Source organism: Charadrius vociferus, unplaced genomic scaffold (genome assembly GCF_000708025.1).
Source record: "Charadrius vociferus isolate BGI_N301 unplaced genomic scaffold, ASM70802v2 scaffold475, whole genome shotgun sequence".
NCBI classification, from domain to species: domain Eukaryota; kingdom Metazoa; phylum Chordata; class Aves; order Charadriiformes; family Charadriidae; genus Charadrius; species Charadrius vociferus.
Window position 1 is genome coordinate 718,993 of NW_009648337.1, and position 25,784 is coordinate 744,776.

Genomic DNA, 25,784 nt, shown 5'->3' on the forward strand with positions numbered 1-25,784 from the left:
TAATTCTTCTACTGTGTTCTGCAGTGGGGTACCTGTTAACAGCACTTTATGCTCCTGTAGAAGGAAACAAAACTCACGTGACCTTATGTGCAGGCATTTGCTGAAATTGTTGTGTTAAGTGTGAGCATCATAACCTGAAAATACCAGTTTTGCATGTCATTAAGCACACAGGTAATACAGCTAAACAGAGTTATTGAAGAACCATAATAAGTATTTTCTGCTAGCTGTTCTTTACATTCTGTCTTCCTACATCTGTAATGAAGAAATGACTGAACACTTCAACTTTTGCCTGTAATATTCACACATGTATAATCCCCTCTCTAGCATGGAAAATATACACTAAGCATGTATCAGAACGCAAACAACACTACCTCTGAGAACATGTAGCAACAAGTGTATCAAAGTAATAACGAAGTCAAAAAAAACTACGCAAAAGTAGTCATGGTCCATCTTTTAGTAATGCACCATAAGCCTCAAGGCTCATGGTAGTATCCACTTTTTGAAACTTTGCACTATATCAAATAAAACCTTAACTATGGGGACTAGACAATAATTCCGTTTAAATTCTACTGCTTGCTTGCTTTTATTGTTAAATAACAAACTTGCACACAAACTATTTTATTATTATAAAGCGAATTTTAAATGAAATCTTCATCATAATGAAACTATAGAATACTATCGTAAGAAATAGATTTTGCTTACAGTTAGAACTTGCCACATTTTATTTAATCAAAAACAGCATTAGCTATCAAAAATACATACATTTGAAGAAAGTATCAGGAATAGGTATCTCCTGAGAAAGACTGCTTGAAAGGTCTTTTTTGGCAGCTAAAGCAAATTTGTGATTTATTATTGTACTATACTTAATTAGAATCAAACCCCAAAAGCAAAACATAGTTACTCACAAGGTTCATTAATTTTAGTCCTTCCAAGAGTTTGCAATTTTTGTTCTTCAGTCTGTGAGCTTCATCAATAATAACGCACCGCCATTCAATTGCATTTAACTCTGGACACCCACCAAGAATCATTTCAAAAGTTGTGATAATGGCTTGGAATCTGTAGGTACCTCGAACGATACGTCCCTAGAGATTCATCAACACACAGAATTTGTTACATTACCTCGAATCTACTCAATTTAAAGATTTTGTTGCTGAAATTTTATCAAGAGCCAGACATCAGATTTTACATTATAAATTGTTTTGTCATCCCATACACATTTATGACATCTCTGTAACTCTGTAATTAATACTGATGAGTAATAATCCATAGCCACAAATCCAATATTGTCTAACCGACAGTAAGATTTCAACCACTTCTAAATTACAGCTATAACCACCTAATAAAACTGTTTCAAAAGGTGCATGTAGATAATATCACATTTTTAGCCCTGGGAAAATCTGAAAGACTGACAGGAAAAACTATAAAGTCAATCAAAATATGTGAGTGTAATACATTTAGCACTCATACAGTAAGTTAAAAAAAAAAAAAATCACCTAAGAACTACATGAACACTTTTTCTCCAGCTTACTCTACTCCAGTGGTCTGACAAAGAGAATATGTAAGGCCTTCAATACAGCAGTATACAATAAGTCACTAGAGAAACAAGATGTCATTTGATTATTTAGCACTGCATAAAAAAGTTTTCAGCCTTATCAAGATTCTAGAAATACCTTGATAGTTAAAAAAATTATTTATGCAGAATATATAGAAAAGGCAAAAACCTCTTTTTTGAAATAGACAGATTTCAAGGTCTTTTCATGTCATTTAATACGAAGTATTTCAGACAGAAAAGCAAAGGAAATCAACGGCTACAGAAAGGTAACATAGAGCTTAATCGGTTGTATTTTTGTTCTCGCTGCTCTTCCAATTCAGGACCCAGCTGCAACCATCTGTGCACATTTTCATCTCCACGTGAGTATCAGCGTCACCGCCATTCAATTGCAAATTCCTCAGCAGACTGAAACAACATACATCTTGCTGCAACCCCTCGCGCTAAATTCACTCAGTGAGCATATGTTAAAGATTCTGACACGTGAAAAGGTTAGAAAACACATCATGGTATGTCAAATGACTTTCACTACATATGTACAGATAATGTAAAGTATACATTTCATGACTACTACCTGAAACAGATTTCGGGCAAGTTACTGCCTCTCAGTGACGTTACAGTACCTGGGAGTCCCTGAAGTACATCTCATACTGCTGAATCATCTGCCTGCTGATCATACTGCCGTGATACACTACAACGTTAAGGTCAGTCCACGTGCGAAATTCTCTTTCCCAGTTCGTTATGGTGGAAAGCGGAGCTATGATCAGAAAAGGCCCCCTTATACCAGCCAGGAGGATTTCATAGAGGAATGTAATTGACTGAATGGTTTTGCCGAGACCCATTTCATCCGCTAAAATGCAATTTCGCCTAAAAGTAAAATACATGTGTTTGCTATTAGCGTCAACGAAAGCACAGACACTAGAGCTGTTACTCAAATGGACAATTCATAAAAACAAAGCTCAAATATACCAATTTAAAACAACAGCCAAAATTCGCTGTAAAAGATGCTCACAAATCTTCCCTGGTTACGGTGAAAGAATGAATTTGGTACAGAAACCCACAAGCTTTCTATCATGTTTAGCACTGGCCAAACCTGAGGATGGAATGTTCCATGAGGTTCTCCTAGAAAAATATTCCAAAAGTTTTCTTTTGGGACTGTGTCTGCCCTAATTAAAGGAATTCAAATTAATCGGATTTCTTACATGTACATTCACCTTGACAAAACTGATAGAAATTAACAAAGCTTCCATGAAAGTCACAGATGGAAAGTATCCCAGCTGCACTCACATAAAAGGAGCGCATTATAGCATCGCGTACAAATTTCCCCTCGTTTCCAAAACTCAGACGTGCATATAACCAAGTTACTACATGAAGAGCCACGATGCGCTCACCCTCAGCCATAATTGCAGCCTTCACTCTGTTTGCACAGATACTCACACAGCTACACTGTGCTTGACTGAGAATTAAAACAATTTTATTTTTTTTTGCAGATCTTGAAACTATGATAAAATGGTGTGCTTGCTGACATAATTTCTATAAAGCACAGGCAACTAATATTTTGGAAATAAAGCGAGCAGGAAGATTCATGAATAGAAATCCGACTTAGATACAGAGAAAATACATCATTCTGGAAGAAAAATCTTGAAAGCGATTATATTCCTGTTAATAACATCATAGCATTAATGAACGAAAGTTCACTTTAGCTTACTAGACAGAAAACACAATGATTTACTAGCCTTATTTCTGAAGGGGTAACTTTATTTGAAATGCATACTAATTCTAGCAATCATTTTGAAAGATACAAGTGTTTTCCAGTTGTTCCAAAAATTCTGGAAGCTTGTACTTTGGTAGAAGCTGCTTTTTGTTTTCATTTCCTCACAGCCACTGAAAATTTATTTTCAGTTACATTAGTTTTATTCTTTTAAGATTTGGTTTTTGTTACTCTTGTTAGTAAAAACATATTTTTACACCAAAAGAAACAGAAATATGTTCTTCCCAGTTACACCCTTTTAGCTATAAGCAGAGAAGGTAAATTTAGTTAAAACCATATTCATCCCCAGTAAGTGATTTTCTCCGTATTGTTTAAAATTTACATTAAAAAACATTCCATGCATATACCTATTGTACCAGTTGAATAGGAGCCAGTTAAGTCCTTCCAGTTGATATTCCCTGAGCTGATTGCCATTTTTATATTCCCTGGACTGTTCTATCTTCTTCCAGGAGTTTGGAGGTGGTCGGTCCTTTAAGGGAAAGATTAATACATGTGCAAGTTGCTACAAGCTTTATTTTTCCAGAACATTTTAACCCACTGTTTCTTGAGTATAACAACTTTAGATTTTGAATATAATTATTTAACCTTAAAATTGGGAAGGTATCATTGTTACCACTAGTTACTAATGACTAGTCTGCAGAAACCCGGAATTTGTATTTATTTGTCTATATAAATTCATACTTTTAAAATTAAATTAAGATTATATTACAATAATAACTAGCAACTGATTTCTAAAACTAAGCATACAAATAGCTTGGCACCGGTAATTTGACACACAATTTATACAAGAAAGTTCAAGACTCTATGAAATTTCCCTTTGGAAGCCCTAAGAACAGCTGTCCTACAACCCCAACCAACCGAGTCTTTGGGACTACCAAATCCCTGAAGCCTGAGCAACTCTGGATTCTCAAGCGATCCTCCTGAAGTGGTTTGGGCAATCTACACCGCGCTACTGGCATCTTGCCCTTTCCTTTCCGCATTTGCCCTGGTCACTGCTGATCACCCCATCTCACAGCCAATTCAGGAAGCCAACACCAGGAACACAAAACAGTAGACTCGGGAGTGCTTTAGTTCCCCGAGTGGATTTCCCCACGGGATCAGATGAAGCACAGTATCAGCACACGCAGGATCGCGGTACAAAGGCCATGACAAAACAGACTGTAACAGTACCAAGGTATCTCATCTTAACGTCCCTAGCAACCTAAAGGAAAGCTGAGAAGTTACGTATAAAAAAATTTATATAGATATAAAGATATATATTTATATATATAAAAATAATATATATATATTACCTTACATATCTACATAGACACACACACACGCAAATTCGCAAGCCTGGAGACTCAACAAGCTGGCTATTAGCTTAGCAGGCAACTTAGGAATCGTGACGCTTCTGACTGATACTAGAGAGGATTTCTACAGAAAACACTGTCTTCAGACAGCATCTGCATCCCAGTGTGACCAAACTCACACTTTCAAGCAAAATATTTTCAGTAAGAGCTTTTCTGATCAGCTGTACCCCCCTCCCACATTTCTCAGTGTTTATAAAAGCTTGCATTCACTCCAAGGCTCACGTTGCCTTATCAGGTAGCTCTGAATTCTAGATTTGCATTTTCTCTCTTTATTGCCCCCGTGAGCAGCAGCCGACACCAGGTCTGGGTGCAGCAGCAGCTGTCCCTCCCTCCCCTCGCCCACCAGCAGCCATCTGCCCGCTCCCCCAGCCCAGGAGCGGCCGCGCTCCCGCTCGTGGGGCTGCACGCCACAAACACCCGAGCCTGGAACAAAAAATACTTGTTGCTGATGCTACGGTGACTGTCAGCTGCACGGTTGCGCGTTAACCATCTTTTTCTCTCAAAGCCAAATACGGTAACAGAAAGGTATAAAAGCCCTTCTTCCCACGTGCCAAAACAGCAGGGTTTTAAATAAATACTAGAAAAACAAACTAAATATAATATGAAGACATTAATCGTGACTTCTGCCATTATCTGTACGTGGAAAAACCATTAAAATAAAACTGAAAGCCTACAAATTCAAACTGTGCATATTCAGTTATGTAAAACAAACAAGTTTAAACAAGTGCTGTACTACACCACGCGGGACGTGTCTTACTCTGACAATGACATAGAGGACTTTAAACCGAACTATTTTGTTTTCTCCTGCTCTATGAGACAGAAGATTGATAATTTTAAGATAAATCACATTTCCTTACTACACATATTTTTATTCCTTTCAGTGAGCCCTTTATGGCAAGAAGAAAAATAAAAGCAGGACGTAATTCCGGAATCTGTCTGACAGATTCTGTTTGCCAATTTCCTTCAGTGTTGAAGCACAAGACTAACTCTGTTCTCTATAAAAGGATGTTTACACTTTATTCTGTGTTCTCCTCATCTTAATGGTGTTTAGATTGTGATAGCCAGTTCAAATGTGTTGCTCATGACTCAATTAAAAGGTTAGAAAGCTATAGCACTGTATATTTTTTCAAAAACAAAGATTTTTTTTTTAACCAAGTAACAAATTAGCAGAGAATATTTATCTATGTCTACCTGAATGTGTTACTCTTCTTCGGTAACAAGACTCACAGATCCTTTACACAGAATGTCACTAAACTTTATGTTTTAACAGAAAAGTTTAAAGTTGGGAAAATCAAATCCTATTTGCCAAGACAGACAAATAAATTAGGTATAATTTTACCAATCTCCTTGAGTCAGGCCTGGAAGCTTGCAATTGTTCAAATTCTTCTATTTTTGCTTGATCTACATCTTCTTTCAGCTCCCACGTACTGTCTTCATATGGCAACGAACACCATTTTACTAAATAGTAAATAACAGGCTGCAGAAGAAAATTCTGAATGTTATCAGCTTTTAATTTAGCATACAGACTGTTAATATGCCTTACTATTTGAGTAGCTAGCTTACATAAGAGCTGGAAACAAAAATCACATTTCTGATATTTTTTTAAAGATGATCTGCGTAGGTTCTTATCTACTACCTGATCCTTGGCTTCTCAGACTCTGCCACTTGCAGACCCCTGGAGTACCTTCTAATCCCACTGACCCCCAAGTAAGCCTTAGCGAAGATAAACTACATTCGTGATGTTTGTGGAAACGGGGCGGGACGCCACCACAAGCTAACTACAGATGTTAACTACAGAGGTGCTACTCAGAATATTTCCTCCACTCTCCAAATCAAGCTACCTAAGCCTAAAACAAAGAGCTTGAGAAAGTTCCTAAAACAGAGGTCTTCTCAACATAATAGAAAGCTTTACAGCTCTGCTGGGTGATAGACATAAAAATCTAGGAAAAGTCTCAAAAGATGGAAGCAAAGCAGATTATTTTATTTAGATCTATTTAGATAACAAGCAATCTTGCAAGACGTTGGGGGAAAGGCTTATGACAACATCGCATTTTTTCTAGAAGTGTAATAATGACATCTCTGCTGCGTACAATGAAAAGTAATATTAACCCTTAACCCTGCCTTCGGAAGATTAATGCAGAAATCGCTGGTAAGAGTCTGCTCATTTTGCCATCTAGAAGAACAGAGTATCATAGCTATTCCAACAGCCTTCATCAACAACTTAGAGTCTTTGTTCTCATCTCATGTTTTTGTTCCGTAATAGCTTTCCAGAAGAGGCACTTCAAGTTAAAAAGGAGTTTTGATAAATGCAAATACAGAGGGAAAGGTCGACTGGTGGCTATCAAAACACCTCTCAACCACTGGCTGCCTAAAGCCTAAGGAGAGAGTTAGAGAGGAAGCGGGAACCACCACCGTCCTGCCTTCTTGTGCATTTTTCAGCCGTGACCCCTTGTCACTGTCAGAGAGACAGGAGAACACACGGGATCTGCCTTCTGTTGGAACTCACAAGACAGTTATCGAGCTTCAAATATACATCAGTAACTACTTAAGCTTTGTCTACTATGACCTGTTAATACTAATAAAAATATAAGCCATTGCACTCTGATTTCTCCTTCAAAATACACGGCTAGCATAGGAAATGAAAAGATTGTCCCGTCTCACAAAAATTACTATTGACACTTAAAATCACTGAGGTGCTATTGCACAATCTGCTAAAATTACAATTATCAAACACCACATGGAGGTGTATCCTCTTGACTTGCTTTAAGATATATTTACCTCACCAGTGTCTTTATCTTCACAAAGAGATACTTCTAATACTCGGTCTACTTCAACATAGTCAGGATTAAAAGGTTCTTCTTCCATCTGCAATGCAAGATTCATAAAAATCAGCAGAGAGGCAAAAAAAGCCGCTATATGCTAAGACTTGGTCTCATCGTACACAAAATGAACCTGGCAGTTGGAAACTACTGAGGCTTTTGCACACATTTAGGGATAAAGTGCTGTCTTGGGAAAGTCATATAGTAGAGAAAGAAGCCATACTGACATGATCTTTCCCTCCTTACCACTTTTAAGTAGTTATCCAAACAATCCCAATTTTAAACTGTGCCAAGTCACATTAGTTGAGTGACTCCAGAAGACTTGCTCTTAAAGTTATGTTAAACAAACTGCCCCCTGCTGCAACCAAAACCCCAACCCCGATGGCCAATGTTTACTTCACAACATTCAGCTGTTTTATTTAAAAGCAAACTATCAATCACAACTTTACAACGAAAAAAAGCTTATTTAATTGTATATTTCATACTCACATCTGCAAAAAAGTGAGCTCTTTGTGCTTGCCTTAATTTGAAACGTTTTATTTTCTGCTGGATTCTTTTATCCTTTAAAAGCTGTTGTTCTGTGGCCCACTCACAGTGGAGGTAAGAGCTAAAAATGCAGAGATTAACATTAACATATCAGTGAAAGCAAAAGCTTACTATCTATTTTCAACATACAGTTAACATATTTTATAAATTTTATAAACCAGAATTTCACTCCAAAAAGAACATCTAATCATTTAAGACAGAATTCACTGTTAAGATCAAAGATTTATTATTCCTCCAAAGAGTCATCTTGCAGCATCTAGGTAAGGCAGTGCTTTTGGGCTAGGATCCATAGACTTCTACAGATTCACAAATTTCTTTCATGCATCCTAAGAGAAATAAGATTTATTTAAGCTTACTTTAAATATGCAAGTTTAAAATCTGACACCTCTATCAGAAGTACCCAGAGATATAAAGTACTTAATACACTGGGTCTAACTTTTTCCATGTACTTCACGTGAACATCTCTTCACAGGTACAGCTGCACTATACATTAAAAGATCAGCGAGGAGCATCAGAGCCCGTGGCAAAAAGCAACACGCCATCAGATTGGCTGGGAGAGAAGCACCAAGTAATAGAGTGAAAGGAAGGAGAAAGCATAAGCACCAGTGCCTACACCATCTAACTGCACCCCAAATGAGCCTTTCTGAAGTTAGACTGGTTTGACAGAAGAACGTTTATTTCTTCCTTACACCCGCTTTTTAATATATTTTCATCCCTTTTTAACCTTTCTAAAGATACGAATGAAGAAGAGCTGTTGCTGGGTATTACTCATTCTTGGATGAAAGGACAGGCTTTACCCTTTCAGGAAACTAGAGCTAAATGGTCTCCACAAACACCTGAATCCAGAGTCTCAAAAAAAATTACATTTACTAGCAAGAATCTAATGAAATTACTCACATAGATAAAATTAAAAATGTGCTTGCATTTTCAACATCAAGAACTGAGCACTGACAGGAAAGGGAAAATACAGAAAAACTTCTTTTTCTTCTTCACTCTTTATTTCCTGCTTCTGATGTAGAATCATCTCTATTGCTAGAAGTTTCTTTCTTTTTAAAACAGTAAGACTGACTCCCACACCAACCTCTCCTGAATGTATGACGCTGTAAATCTAATCTAGGTTCACAGAATAGCTCTGATTTAAATTCATGAAATTAAAACTAGCCTCAGGCACGTAGCCCCTGCTGAATTTAATAAATATATCTCCTGTAAAAATTCTGTTCTTTTGGCAATAAAGGCTGTCAGCTTATTGGCTAGTGCTGGTTTCACAATACTGATACTTTTTAAATTATTACTAACAATATAATGCGGATTCTTAGCGTTTTTAAGATTAAATTTGTAATGAAAAATCTCAAAAGATGACAAAATCTGGTTATAAGTAATCTTCAAACAATATAAAACTTAAGTACATGAATACAGTACTTATGATTTCAGTCAACATCTCCAATGAAAAAACTTTTCAATACTTACTAGTTCTTGTACTTTACAAAAAACTCTTCTGTTTCTACTGTCATCCCAGCAGATACCTAGGAAAAGAAATTCGGGAGAAAAGTAAAATGACAGATAAACAAACCTTTTTCAAGTAAGCAACTTTATCCCATGACAATCACTTACTTCTTTCTTTACTACCCTGGAGGATAAGATTTTGTCTACAATTGCTGCATCTTCTTCACTTGGATTTTCCTATAAATGCAGGAAAACAATGACATAAATTGCAGTAAATGCCTTCACTTCAAACCGACACAGGAAAACAATGACATTACAAACTGCAGTAAATGCCCTCCCTTCAAACTGATCAGGCTTAAAACCTTCAAACACACGTGGCTTGTTGAAAGATCAACGATGAAGGCAAGTTTGATCTCTACCAGTAGCATTCTCTTTAATGGTCTGGGATTAACATTGAAAACCCTACGTCTATATCCAGAGAGAAGCACATGCAAAAGTACAGTAAGTCTGGCACTTCCAACGAGCATCAGATGCAACGCTCACCTGCCAAACACTTATAGTGCAAGCACTGGTGATTCTGATACTTTCCAGGCACCGACTCACCGCAAATGCCCTGCTGAGCTGCTCTGATGCAGTGGACATAACCAGAATTTCATTATACAGATACACAGAAATAAGAACTCTGGCAGACAGGTTAAAAAAAAAATTAGTAAAACAAACCCAGCATGTGTCAAACTCAATTTGACAGATTTATTCTGAACGTAGGTTACAAACATGCTGTGGAATCAGGCAGACAAGGCTGTGCCTGGGAATTCCAGCAGGGCTTCGGTGTGACACAGATAGAGCATTACTTAGCTCTGCCAAGACTAACGCTGTGGATCCAGAGATACAGAGCCAATTTTTGAAGTCACCTTCCCTCTTGTCCAATTTGTTCCCATCATACTATCTTTCTCCTTCCCTTACAACTTCAGCACTCCTTCAAACATCTCACAAACACTTTCTTCCCTGTTTCCCTCCGGTTGCTTTATTTACCTGTAATGGCTCAACAGTAAGTTTAAGTACCAGAGCTGGCACAAGTTAAACAGTGAAGTGTAAACCTGAAGGGGGGAAAAGGGGAGGAGTATCCTTTTTAAAAACCTTGGTAGGCAGAGATCCCCATAGGCTCAATTCATTTTATACTTCTGAAAGTCATGATAACATTAGCGTATAGCTTTTTCATACGCCTACGCAGCATAATGCATTGAGATATACCTATCCTTACTCTTATCCTTAACTTCAGTTAAGCCAACAAATGTTTATAACAGAAAAGAAAAAACAGTAATAAGCCATTTCTTCCAGTTTGCAAGATCTTAGCAAGATGTCACATTAAATAAACTATGGCTTAGTAATAATAATGTGTTCCTTCCAAGTTATGAGCTTTACTCACTGAACTACTTCAGACAAACGGAAAGCTCCCACTACAGACCAAGCCAGTTTTCACTTACCACAAATAACTGTAAAGGCTGTTTAGCAGGTAAAGGGGCAGAATTCTTTTTGATTTTCACAGAGACTTTAGCTTCTTCTTCTGATTGCTTTCCTTCTCCTTCTTCAGCATATTTTTTCCTTTTAACTTGACGATTTGATCGTCTCTTCTGCATGCCGAAGAATAAAACCAGAGGTTTTATCAAAAACTTACATTAACACAAATTGCAAGTTTTGGGACACACTAAGCAATACTTTAGCTGTATCTAAAACCAAAGGCCAACATTTGATAGAAAACACGAAGCATGTGAATCACAGAGGGACAGAAGTAGCCATATACTATTTTTGATCTATTTTTTTTTCTGTTTCATGTAAACATTTGATAGTTTTATTTTTAAGAGTTTAAAAGCAAACATGTACCAGTATTTTCAGGGTACGGGAACAAAGCTGAAATATAACAGATCTCCCATAAGCATCAGTATTTCAACAGCAATTTCATAATGCGGCATAACAGCAGTGTGTTACCGTCCAACTCAAGAATCTGAGTGAATCATACAAAATATGCTGAAGTGTCTCTACAAAACAATACTGCTATACAAAAAATTATGAAGATTTTTATTAGATCATATTGGTCAGATTGCTGATGAAACCTGATTCAATGACTAATAAAGTCTGTCGCTTTGTTAATGTATTTGTTTTCTCCTCAACCTTGAATCAAGCTTGTTTACAGCAGCATTTCGCTTTCTTTGCGGTTTACCTCTCTAATCTTCCACTCTTGTTTCGGCAAGAACCTGAGGACTACAAGTTCCAGTTGGAGAAATAACGTTCAGTCTAAGAAAATAATTCCTTCTCACTCACTTTTTAAGTTTCAAATACTTAGATTATTAGGGTATTGCATATCCTTTCCACCCCACAGTACCAATATATGAGACACTCCATATTTAATCATAAGATTAATTTGTAAATCCATTGGATAAATAATGATAGCAGGATCAAACTAGTCAGCTAACGTTTGAGAAGACTGCAGTCTCCCTTAGAGAGCTGATCATCACAAAAATAAAATCAGCAAAGTAAACCAGTCTCTAGAAAATAAATTAATTATACTGAGCTACACAGCAAAGCGTATTTTTGTTTAGGAAAAGCCATTGCTGGTCACAATACACTGCAGTAATCAGCTGGGAGAAGAACAAGCTGTGAATAGAACAAAACCCAAAAGCCTGTGGTCATGCTGGCTTCAGCAGAGCAGGTGTAAAGTAACAGTAAGATTGCAGCACAGAAACCTTCTTCCCCACTGCTCAATTCAGTCCTTGGTCTGGCTGGCATCTGCTAAAAGTCCTAGCTATACTTTAACAGCTCCGCCGGAAGTATATTAGTAAGGTAGAGTAGTAACACTACATATACAGTAAAAATCAAAGAACGGGCATCACCACTCCTCTGGAGAAGGTGCAACAGCGCGTATATGAAACTACTCAACCAGCTTTCCACAACAGCGTACCCAGATTAGCTATTCTTCTGTAAAAAGTGTGTGTGTGGAGGGCGGGGTGTTAGGGCAAAAAGAAACTTCAGATTTAAATAGACACATTAATGTGACATTATAGTTAAACCAACAATAGTTCGCTGACAAAAGTAGTATTTTTTTAATAAAATGCCAGCTAACAGGAGCAATGCAAAATGATGTATGAATTGGGAAAAGAAGGATTAAGAACCAGGTTCAAGTTTTACTCATAAAGCACTGGTTAAATTTTTCAAAACTAATGAGGCATTAACCGGCATTTTCAATCCTTCTCACTATGTCTCTTCTTAAAGTATGAAGTGATTAACGAAACATCAACAGACATACGTTCTCCAACATATTAATATATAACCTCAGTTGTTTGAAAAAAACCCCACAACCTTTGCATTTCCCTGAGCTGAAAAGCACGGTCATAAACAAATGCTTTAAGGCACAAAATAAAGTAGTGTCACACATTTTTGCAAGAAATAAGTCTTGTAAGTCTTAAGGAAGACACTCGCCGTGAAACTAAGCATACAAAATGAATTAGGGGGAAAAAAAAGACCTAAAATTACCCCCCAGAGCTTAGAAATACACAGATAATTGCAACAGGAAAAGAAAACCATGAAAATGTTCTAAAACTGAAGAGGGAATGAATTAGTGAAGTAAAGCAACCTGTTGCTTTCCTGTTATGCTTCTCCCAAACTCTTTCGAATACACGGGGCAGTGCTGTGACATTCTACAGTATCATTTTTTTTTCTATCCCAGGATACCCCTTATTATCTCTACGCTCTGTTCCCTTCACGCCAGGATCATGCGATTTGATGATACTCCCTCTCTATCCACACTAGAATTGAAGATGACCCTTGTTGTGCTAAAAATCAAATATCCAAAAACCCAAAAGCAATGAGAAAAAATAAATGATCTTCAGTCTTTTTTATTACATTTGTTGGCCTACAAATTTATACCTATCTGAGTACAGAACACTATCGATAAGTTACAGTGCTTCAGAAGCACCAGACTTGCTTCCACCTCCTTCGGTGTACTAGATGGATTTCCTATACCAAGACAAATGCCCCGAGAAATAATTTAGTGGTCCCTTCCAGGTAACCTTTACCTAAGACAAGTTTTCACTTCAGTTAATAAAAAGTCATTCTGGGAAATGGCTTCTGATCCTCCCTGTCCCCCCAGCATTATTATTATGAAATAGCAGAAGTCAACTCAGTATCCCCTCATTGTTTTCTGACACTGTAATCAAATAATGCAATTAATTTTCACTAAACACCACCTTACTTTGAATATTCATTACATCTCTGTGGATGAAATTGCCACAGGATAAAAACCTGTGCATTTCCAGCACATAACCTTACTTTTAACAGAGTTTGCCCTGAAGCAAGAAAGTTATAATTCTGTTACTAACATACAAATAAATAGGATATAGTCTCTTACAAACAGTTTGTACTTCCTTGTGCAAAAGGGCAATCTATGAAAAAATTGCAGAGGGAGTTACAAGGGAGATACTCCTCAAGGGAATGACTCCACCACTTTAATTCTTGATCTGGCACTTCCCTCAGAACATTCCACAAGCAAGGGGAGCCTATCAGCATATCGATCACTGCTCCCTTCAGATCCAACACTGCAAAACCCCAATTCTTCCAGTTTTTACAGAAGCAGAGCTCAGAGAAAAAACATTAAAGTTTGTAACAAGCCGTTTAAATGTCCTCAAAGAGCCAGTTTCCCTGATAAACGTCCCTTCTATTAGGCAACCTCTGCCTTTTCCCCACAAAGTCAGCCAAAGTCAGGACCAGGTCTAACTGCCAGCTCTACAGATGAGTACTTACAGTCTCAGATCTACGGACCTCTGTACTGAAATGAAACAGACACAAGCAGGGCAGTGATGTCCCGTTACAGAAAAGGGACTCTAACCTGTAGGATTTTCTGATTTTCAAGTGAGAAAAGTAGCTGATAATGTAAGGTTCCAGCTATGAGAGACAGACAGCAGTGAGACAGGAACTGTCACTGCATCAAAAGGAAAATAACTTTTGGGACAGAAGGGAAAAAAAGACCTTTAGAAGTAAAACATGCACGAATTTAGAAGAGAAAAAAATCTGACTACTTACCTGCGAGTCTTCATCTTTCAGCGGCCGCTGTGGAGTCTGCTTAGCATCAGACAATTCATCTGAAGATTCATTTTTTCTTTTCTGCTTCTTACCCAGTGTGATGATTAGCTTTCTGTTAGGAAAAATCCCAACATCTAAGTGAATGCCATATACTACTAGTCTACCTAACTTTAAGATTAAAAATAACACCGCATCCACCAGCAATTCCTGTATTATTCTTAATATAAAACTCAAGAAGCACCACCGTCTGAAAAATGAAAAATAAGTCTCAAAACAAAAAGCTACAACTTCACAGTAGACAGTATTTTCTACTACTGTTACTGAGTTTCTCTACAGGCAAGCAGTTACCTTATTATTACAAATTCCTCTGTATCATACATATTTTAAATCTATAAATAAGTAAGAGAGACAAAATCCAACGTTTAAACTAATGGAAAATGGTAAACTATACAAAGTTAGTATACATACCATCAGCAGACGACTATAGCAAATTATTTACCATAAACAATTTATCATTGAAAAATACACCTTCTCTTACTTTTACTCAAAAAAAAATAGCTATGGACAACAATATAAAAATCATTCAAAGCTGTCCAACACACAAAACCTGTACATTTAAATAAGTCATTCGATGGTAAAAATAACAGAATTGCATGAATCCTTTTTGCCCTTTAAAAAAAGTAAAAAAGAGAAGTTGTATTCAAACCCCAGCAGCTTTATCTGTAAGAAATCTTAGAACCTCTCAGAAAATGTTAAGAACCAACACTGTGCTGAATAGATTAGTTAAATTCTAATGAAAAAGCACCAATTATTTCTTTGTTCAGATGTAAAGATTATGCTGTAAATCACGATACCAATTAATCTGATTTGTTTTTAACTAAAGGGTGTCAAAATATTTATTTTTTCATATTTGAAATGTGCCAAATACTCCTCTTTAAATATGTTTTCAGTGGAATAATTGCAGAATGATAACAAACTATCAAAAAAAAATCACAGATAAGGAGCTGTCCTAAAATATGTATTTTATATAGTATCTAAACATCAGAACTGTGTAACAGAAAATGAGGTAACTGTTCCAGCATACGAGCCTCTTCTGCCATTTGCTGAAACAAATGAAACACAAGACTTCAGTCTTTATACAGACAATACAAGTTATTTTACACCAAAGTAGCATCAAATATGTTGGAAACCTGAAAAGCCACTGATGAGAAGGTAGTGGGTGAAGCACTTGTTCCTATCTCATTTGCTTCTCTTTGCAAATGTCCAAAAGAGAACTACAACATATTTACTACGTCCAAACTAACAGTGCACACAGAAAATGAAATCTTCAATTACCAAAACACTACGGATAGTTTAAGCAACGTGGCTTACAAAAGTTTATAGGCATAATTTTGTAAGAAGCAATAAACATTTTCATTGGCTTTCAACATTTAACCACTAAGTATGTTCAGTGGAAAGGTTAAATAAAAATAAAGAAAGCGTTTTCCACTCCCACATTTTTACTGCTAGTATGAAGTGAATGGCACCGGCGAATACGTGTTGAAACGAATACGTGATTACGCAGTAAGCATAATCACGGAGCTGCTTGTTCACAGAGCCGCTCGCTCAAAAGTAAATTCTGGTCCTCAGATCCCTGCTTTTCATTAGGTGTTCTCAGTTTAATTACTACTTACAAAACATGTTTCATAATTGCAGGAAATAATTTCAATAATGAAAACACTGGCCTCACTTTCCAATCTCTGATTAGTATTCTTTTAAAAAAAAAAAAAAAAAAAAAAGACTGTTGGATTCTCAGGTATTTGTCCCATCCCACTCATTCTGGTGATCGACTTGGATAAACCACTTTTTCCATTTTTATCTCACTTTGTTTCAAAGAAACAATTTGTTACATTAGCACTGGTCAGCTAATACGTCAAATCAGCTAATACAATCCAAAGTGATGCAGGCAAAGCACACCGTGATTGAACTTCTGAGCTTGTTGTTAAATGGTACCGTGGATGCTAAAATTTAACGTCGATTTAAAGGGAAACCTAGTAAACTTATGAGTGAGAATTTCTTGGAAGACCAGCAAATTCATGAAACAGCACCCATCCCACAAAGTTCCTGGTTTGCATCTTTGGAGTTTGGGAAAATATTAGTAAGTATCATGCACGTTTTCCCTGCTCTTAAAATTCTTCCCATTGCATCTGCTTCTGGCCACTGCTGGAGAGAGGACACTACGTTACACGGAACTCCGGTCTAAACTGATTACGCACTTGTCTAAACTTTGTCCTTAGGTTATTAAGCGCCACAAGCTGTGCTATCTGTACCTGTCCCTTATTGATCATTTCATCGCAACAACTGGGCATAGAGCATATTCAATCTAGTGAATTCACATGATACAACTTATAAATTACTATTTTTTGACCAATAAATAAGATCTCAAGTCTTCTCTTTGATTTGGAGCCACAGCATTAAAGGCCTGATGCAAGTATGGCATGTAGAGAAGATTGTCAATGTGATACCCAGTTTGATTTTTAAACAAACAAGACGACTACTAACAATGAAGAAAACAGATAACTAAATGTTCTTTTATCAAACAAGTATTGAGATACAAGTCAAGCTGGAAGGGGTCTCTGGAGAACACCTGGTCCCTACTCAAAGCCAACTTCAGAATTCTTTGATGTTACTCAGTCCAGTCAAGTTCTGCTTATCCCAAAGGCTGACACGTCCCTGGGCAACCTATTCCAAATTTTGATTCTCTTTTATAAAATGGTATATTAAAATGCTCCATAAATGCATGTTGCTATGTTAATCATTAGTATCCATGCAACTATAGCTCACCCTTACTTCATGCACCACTGCCTAGTATTTTAGGCTCAGGATCCTTTTGGATTCAAGAAGCACGATATTAAGGAAAGGCCATGACTATTTTACTACGGGTTGTAGTGGTAACCACTGAATAACAGAGGATTCTAAGGACCTTCTGGTTTAGTACATGGGCTTATTTTGTGATGAGACTGCTCTAGCTATGTCTTTCCTTGCACATTTTTTCCCTCCTCCTCCGCAGCTGTAGTCCCCCCCTCGTGTTCACCTCTTGCTCTGCCCCTGCAGTCTTACACATAATATTCCCCTTCTCTGACAGCTTTTGTGTCTTGTCTTGATCTCGTATTCCCTACCCCCAGCACTTCTCTTCACAAGCATCTCCCTGAAATTTTCTTAACATCTTCTCTACATGTTGCAGATCAGAACGTTTCCTCCTCTACATGGATACGGTGCCAAAGAGAGGAATAAACACTCAATTTCGCTTCCTTCTGATCCAGTGCCCAGAACCACAATGCTCTGTGCTATCAAAAGTTGCTGAATTACAGTATGGTGCTAAAGTCACGCATTTCTATTAGTAAAAATGCAATATGCTCATATTTTGCCCAAAAACTTCTAAAAAAATCTGCTATGTAAAAACAATGATTTTCAGAAGCTTGTAAACTGGATCAATTCTGTGTAAATTTTTCATTGAGAGAGCAAGTTCTCTTGCCAGTTTATAAATTTCTGCATGAAAGCATAGAGATCCTTGGCTAAAATCCCTTTTTCCACCCCAAAACAAACTGTTCTGAACAGAAACTACCTATTCTGTTTTTATGAAAATGAAACAGCACACTGTAGACACAGAATAAATAAGATCACGAGACTCCAGTCTGATTTCGCTCTCCCTTGCCTTTTTAAATTTAAAACGTATCTTATTACATAACAACTAGAAATACCTTAACAACTAAACAGCGTAGATTTCTTCAACATGTATTTCCTTCTTCTGTAACTACAAACTAAGGATGCTGAGAAACTTATACCAATGGAAATTTAGAAAGAAGCCATCTCATGAGCCATCACTATTTCTGATCCTTAGCGCAAGACTCCAACATGGTTTGAAGCCACAAAACTAAAAGTATCAGCAAGACCACCGGCAACAACTATGTGAGGAGCATTGCGACTTATTTCCCATAAATTAAGAACCAGTAAGAATCTACTCCATTCCCCTTCTGTTTGAGAGCAGAGAACGTGACGGAAGAGTTGTCAGCACTTTGAACCGCTTTAAAACGACGAAGAACAGTTTTCAAAGCCTTCCAAGCAGTGAGCACGAGGAAGTCTTAAAGAGGGAAGAAAAGAAAACCAGCAAATATGCATTCGGCACGTAAGAAATAGTAAGTATTGCCGGCCTTCGATGCATGCCTTCAATACATCATTTTACTTCAACTTTCCCAAAACAGAGAAACACCAGCTAACTAATTATTAGTGTCCAAAGCCACCTCCCAAGTATTTTAATTTGTAGTCAAAGCACTTTGACATATTACTAGCAGTAAAACTCCTCAGTGTTATCAACAGTATTAGTATTTCTTTATCACTAAAAACATAGCTAAAAATCTTCTCTATTAGCAAAATACAGAGCAGATATTTCCTTGATAAGATAGCATATCCTCTTGGAATGAGTTAAATTGGTGGTATAAAAACAGTTGCTCTTATCCTTTTAACATACATTTAATAGATAATATTAACACACTAATATTAGCCACTGTCTCCTTCTCTGCTTACATTTCAAATTTATAACTTTTGGATTGTGCACAGATTTTTTTTAACACTCCTATAGTCTTACTGGAACCAACAGCCATTTCGAGCTCATACAACATTGAAATAGTAACTCAAGAGAAAAAACAAGCGTTACTTACATATTCCATAAGACCATGCCATTTTACATTCATACATTTTGCACCAGAAACTTAATCTTATGTCACCTGGACCCAACTTATGCATCAAACCTAGAATCTGGGAGCAGGGAAAACTTCACCAAGGAGTGGCAGCTCAGCACATGTGAAGACATCCCAGAAGGACTATCAAATTTGGAATCTGTGTACCATTGCTAATCATGACAGAAGGAGTTTACGATCTAACAGGACAGAAAGATCCAGTGAGATCTCTTCCCTTTGAGCACAGATCTATTAACCAACACTTGCCAGACCTACACAAAACACAGAAGAGAACTCCCAAAGGCTGCCTTCTAGGAAATTCATTCAATTCTAGGCATTCAAACTGAAATGACGCAGGACCAGCGTGACGGGCGAATCACTTCCTTTCCACTCCCCTCCCACCATCTCCCATTGCTCACTCAGTTTACAAAGGTTTCAAACCATCTTAACAGTGTCATATCAACAAGCGATCACACAAAGATTTTCTGTCAGGGTCTTGGGTCTTAAGAAGGCTCTGTCTTGTCGACAGGACATGAGACCTACTTCAAGGCAAGAAGGACATTTACTCATCTGAGCAGAGAACAGGATCAGGCAGGGCTTGCTGGATTCATTACTACATAATTAAAGGGTTAATTAAAAAATAATCCACCATTGTTCCTTTAGCACTTGAAACAATACAGCCATTTCTGGTAACAGGGAACAGTTCTGACCTGCAGGACTACCACCCTCAATCGAACTTCTGCAAATAAAATTCTTAAGATCAGGGGGATTTATTTATTTATTTGAACTATGCAGTGATAAAAAAAATTCCTAGATGTAGCCTACTGATATTGTCCTTTACATCACCAACGCAGAGCTGCTGCTTTTCATCAGGGCCATGATATTTAATTTTATGTTTGAGTAGGTGGGAATACATTGAGAGCTATAAAACCTAAATGCCAATCTACTTTTTTGAACAACAGAATGTTCACAAATTCATAATTCTTCTATCCTTCATATCAAGTGGTAATAAGTAGACTTCTTAGTTTAACTATGCATCCCCTTAAATGGAAGAACTAGAATGATAATCAGTTAGAAAAAGCTTGTAAACGGAAATTAGTTCTGTGCAAAAATATTAAGGGTTTAAATAGATTCCTAAACATCAACGCACCTTGGTAGATAGCCAGGGTATGAAAAGAGGTTCTGCAGTCCTCAGAAAAATTGTAAAGGTAATTTTAAAGAATTAAGCATTTTAAAGAATCAATGCATAAAGCAAACTGGTCACTTAATTTGGTAACGCTAAATACATTACACATGCATTCTTCTAATAACTTCTGTCATACACTTAAAATGTTCTTGGTAATAAAAGAATTTAGTCATTTACCTTCACCAATGCTTACGGCACAGAAACTTTACCAATTACTGAATCCAGTTCTAAACCATCTGATTGAAATTAACAGGCTTTACTTCTATGACTTCAACAGGTCAGAGGATTAAAAAATTTAATCCCCACCTGTAGAAAGAAACCACAGCCTGTCTAGAAAGTAAATGCTAATCATTTATAATTAGCAATAATAAAATGTAAAGAATCATGCTATAAATTTTTTCAGTACATGTAGAACTCATAGGAATCACTAAGGAAAATGTAAACAGTTAACATGAAGCCCCCAAAGACTTACTTATTACGTTAACTAGCAAGGAAAAAACCCCAGACTGTTTAAAAATTATGCTGTCCCCTAAATTCCCTAAACTACGACACACTAGTTAAAACTTGATCCTAGATGAGGGCTACTCAATTTCAATAAAAGCTCTATTGTATCACATTCAAAAGTACACTTTTTTTTTTTAACACTAATGGCTACCAGGCAATTTTATCAAAGGTCTGTTCAGCAACCAGTATTCCAGCTCAGCGAGGCAGAGTATCTCTTTTTCACAGCTGGAGAACCGTGTACCTCCGCCAATCCGCCTCAAGAGCAATACGGGAGGCAGTACAGAGGGCACGCTACAGACAGGACACCCTTGTAAGATCCCAGTCTAAGTCAGAGTTTGCTGTTTGAGTGATGGACTAGAGAAGGTTCAGTTGTGCTCATATTGGATAGGCGATGTTTGATGCTAGCAGAGATGTGAAAGATCAGATTAGAACAATTCTCCAAACACTTATTAAAAAAAAACCAAACCAACATATTTGTTCGCAGTTTCTGCTCTTTCAGGTCCATACTAGCCTGCAAATCAAACTGGAGTCGCCTCAAACATGAGTCTGGCTTCAGTTCTTGAACACACATAACTCCACACCACCTCCCGCTCCGGTCTGACTCTCCGAATCCAAACTGAATCAGCATATTTAACAGTTACTGTGAGTTACTTATGTTTGCTATAGAAAACACTCAATGAGAAGATAGATATTCATCTGGGATGGACATATCATAGTGGAACTCCTAAAAAGGAAAGCCAGATGCACTCAAAACTAATTCTCCATTACTGTTAAAAAACGTATACCTAGCTTATTGCTTTTCTACTGTAGATCTTTATTGGTCGTAAGGTTTCACTCATGATTTTATTGCTTGCAGAAGAACTACGGTTGATAAATAATTTCCAACTGTTATAAACTGTTATCTTTTTAATCAGGCAGGGACTTTTACTGTATTCAGGTTTTCTTTCCTGCTTAAATGGCAAGCAATGTCATGTATACAACTTTCCTATTTTTCAAATAGTTTTTCTCCTTATTGAGTAAAAAAGAAAACAATAGTAATTTTTCTCTTACAATTTTAAACAGCTCTCAAAAATCCTTATTTCCACAAAAAAACCCAAAAGTTTTCATAGAATTGAGGGCCTGCCTTCTGCTTCTTGACCAATAAACCACTTGTCTTTTAAAGGTATTACTTTAACATGGTAAAATTTTCTCCCAAGATTCAGTCAGGGTTTTATTTTAAGATAAATGAGAAAATCAGTGTCACATCGCACACATTTAAATTTCCAATGCTATTTTGATGCAACAATTATTTCCAAGATGTGCTTAGATTTGTTAAGAAATATTTTCCTAAGAATGTAAGATAGGAAGAAATCTTAAGAAGAGTTGTTTAGCCTTCTAAAACCCTCATTAGTTATTAGATTTAATTTTGTTCTTCTCTAAATAAAACAAATTTTATCAATCACACAATTTTTTTAACCACCTTTGAAAACACAAGTATAGCCATTCTATAGTAAATATTGTTCTTATGTAAGACCAAGAGTTACATTTGCATGGAAAACAAAGTCTGGTAAGATTATTCTTAAAAAAACCAACAGCACAAGGCCTTGCAATTACTGCTCTTCAAAACCACTGTAATATGTTCTTTGATAAACAGTTAATGTTTCATGTATTTATATAAATAATGTAAAATAGTGCACATGAAGCTGTCCGGATACAAAACCAGAAATACGTGGATGCCTCAAAGCATTTGATTTACTGCTCTCCATCAAAATACAGAAATTCTGTACAATCTGTAATACACGGCTCTAGGAGACTCTCTTCACTGCTCTGTAACAGGATCCGACTGCTAAATCCTCAGGTATGTGTCCCACATCATAAAAGCAATACCTAGCAGCACAATGAACTTAACAGAGTGCTACTGGGGCATCAGTTGATTAGAGTGGTAAATAACGGGGAAGCAAACCTACACGCCTCAATGCAAAATGACCATACTTAATTAAACGGGAGTCTCTCCACCAACTTCAGAGTACTTTGGATCAAACCCAAAGAAAAATATAGTTTGACAAACATCTACTTTGCAATTGACGCTGTCTCATGAAATCTTGAAAACTGATTGTAACCGATGTGTCCAGCTTAGTGCTTCATGAAGACAGAAAATTGAACGCACAAGTATAAATCAAAGGTAAGTTTATTTCACTTTTCTGATTAAAAAAAAAATAAAAAAAAATTGTAACTATGCAGTGTATCGTAACGATGATACTTTGGCAGGTTTTGTTAATTATCCACACGAATGAATAAAAAGCACACTCAGGGCAATTCACACAGAGCGTCAGGAAACTGACACTGGCTAAACAGCACTGTGTAAGTTTGCTGATGAGACAGAAGCAGAAGTAAATTCAGAAACATGGAAGTGAAATCAACTTTGGAAATACACATCCAAAATCCCACTTTAAACAAGACTGAGAAAAAAGAAAAAGAAGCACTATACAGTGCGCTAAGGAGTATTATGAGCGGCATTCATATGGCAACCCATAACCAGATGAGAAAGAAATTAAGACCACGGAAGTTCTGGTTAAGAATCAGGTTGAATTTAGAGCAGTAACCTTTATACTACAGGACAACGTCTCAAGGAAGCCATTTACTTCGAACATGTAAGAAAAGCACTGATCTCGAGACAAAAAAAATGAAAAAGCAGAGCAATGGGCTGATTAAAAGAACATTCATTTCTGTTCCATATACATGAGAATATACATATGTATATGAGACATTTACATTTGGAGAAATATGCCAGTTAATATTTCTCTCACCACAAAAAGAGCACAGATACAAAAAATAAATATCAGATTGCAACTAAGATTTCCATTTCAAGTCCTGACTGACATACTTAACATTGGAAATCACACACTTTCCTTCAAAAGCATACAGGACAAGTAGGTTCACTCTAGAGTCAGAAGACATGCCACCTACTGAACCTTGGAGGGTTCTAATACATAACGCCTTTTGAAAGCTCCTTGCCCCAAGGTATCCACCCAGCGTGACCCAGCTGAGTCTGCAACATTTTCAGGAGGGCAGATTAAATTGATCTGACGGAAGACTACAAAGTGCTTAGAATACAAATTTTCCAATATGTGCTTTACTTTTGATACATGCGATATCTACAAGAATATTCACTTCCTAACAAGCTCATTAAGCCTCCAGTTTCTTCCTATGCAGCTAATCATGCACACTGTATTGAAGATATATGCCAAAATTGATAAAGACAGCATTAACAGTATCAGATAAACTTAATTTGGAGTCAGAACTGATTATGACACTAGATGAAAGATACTTCGGTCTTGTCTATGCTTCAAAGTAAGTATAGAATAGTTTAGGATATGAATTTAAAATAATTCCTTTCAAAAGGACAATGATTTTACAATGATTTTATCTAAAGAGGAAACAGAGCACTCCTGTTCCTGAATGTGAGAGTCCACACATGGACTTAATCAGGAAGAATTTTGTGTAGGCAGCGGAGGAGAACGTTTTATTATCAGTAAGCAGTTTTCATTTTAATCAGGGATTTACAGTCTGAAGAAAAGTAAGAGGACATTTTAATCTACTTACCCAATTTTTGTTTTCTCTTTAATTTTGGATGAAGAACCAGTTTTTGGTTTTTTGCTCTCCTTGTCTTTTGGTTTGGATTTCACTTTTCTACCCTTCTTTTCTTCTTTTCCTTCAGTTGAAACACTGGGGAAGTTTTCAGGACTCATTACTCGTGGAATGTTTCTCTCTCCTCTCTCTTTTGCTTTCGCAATCGCTTCAGATATTATGCGATTTGCCTTCTCTTGTTTACTTTCCAAGTCTGCTTTTTTCTTCTGCTTCTTTTCAGACATTGCCCTCACCTGAGTATTCTGCAACTTAGTATATGATCCTGAACCATCAGTCTTCTTGGAGGAAGGAGGCTGTAGCACAAGACAAAAAGTGAAAAAGAAAAAAAATATCACCTTATTTTAAGAATATAAACACTTCTTGAAAGAAAAAGCACAAATGGTTTTGATCTGGATATGCATTTAAAAAGAACTGCACTGGCAGGGACTCACACAGACACAAAAAAGAAGGAATTCTGTTTATACCACAGAATGGCGTGGGTTTCAGAATAGCGACATCAATTGTGGGTTTTAAACAACCAATCCACGTACTGAAGATCAGTAAAAAAGAAAATCTTTCTGAAATTCTCAGCCTCATTTCCAGCTCTGTAGTTAGAGACACTGAGCCTTAACCTTTCCAACATTCCCATACATTCGACACCCACCTCCAACGTCTCCAATAAATGCTCTTCTCATAAAATCTGACAGAGCAACAAACTCCCGAAGGTAACAGCATCAGCATTTCGCCTTTGGTAAGATACCGGGACCGCAGAGACCTTAAAGCAGACGAGAGATCTACAAGACCAACTCAGCGCTGAAGAGAACCGCTGCTCCAACAAAATCCAGATTAAAAAGCAGACAAAAGATAAACCAAAACGAAAGTCACGGCGCTCTATGTTGACAATAAGGCCTGAAAGCCGTATTTCTTTTATTTGGACCAAGGTGAGGTCTGCGCCTTAGTTCGGAAGCGTAACCCGGTTTTATTTTCCGGCTCTCCGTGGCCGGCGGAGGGGCGCAGGAACGCAACATCGCGGTTATCGGCCTCTCCGCCAACAGCCCGGGAGACATGTCTGCGCTCCGCTCCCTCTGCCTCCCCCTCCCCCCGGGAGGAATGGCAAGAATTCCCTACGCAAACAGACAAAACCCGGCGGACGGCAGCTGAGCGACGTTCTCACCCGCGCCCGTGCCCGCGCCTCCGCCCGCAGCGCGGCCCAAAGCGGC

The 25,784-nt window shown here is 37.3% G+C and overlaps 1 protein-coding gene across 1 annotated transcript in view; it reads right to left on the minus strand.

Moving 5' to 3' along the window:
* CHD9 (chromodomain helicase DNA binding protein 9) overlaps nucleotides 1-25,784 on the minus strand; it is an 80,407-nt gene that overhangs the window by 30,347 nt on the left and 24,276 nt on the right. The window contains exons 2-13 of the mRNA XM_009885076.1: nucleotides 24,541-24,878; nucleotides 14,554-14,665; nucleotides 10,965-11,111; nucleotides 9,649-9,717; nucleotides 9,505-9,560; nucleotides 7,981-8,098; nucleotides 7,451-7,537; nucleotides 6,012-6,149; nucleotides 3,668-3,789; nucleotides 2,173-2,416; nucleotides 906-1,082; nucleotides 1-54 (exon numbers count right to left, since the gene is read on the minus strand). Coding sequence (XP_009883378.1) covers nucleotides 1-54; nucleotides 906-1,082; nucleotides 2,173-2,416; nucleotides 3,668-3,789; nucleotides 6,012-6,149; nucleotides 7,451-7,537; nucleotides 7,981-8,098; nucleotides 9,505-9,560; nucleotides 9,649-9,717; nucleotides 10,965-11,111; nucleotides 14,554-14,665; nucleotides 24,541-24,878 — 1,662 coding nt within the window. The remainder of the gene's footprint in view (nucleotides 55-905; nucleotides 1,083-2,172; nucleotides 2,417-3,667; nucleotides 3,790-6,011; nucleotides 6,150-7,450; nucleotides 7,538-7,980; nucleotides 8,099-9,504; nucleotides 9,561-9,648; nucleotides 9,718-10,964; nucleotides 11,112-14,553; nucleotides 14,666-24,540; nucleotides 24,879-25,784) is intronic.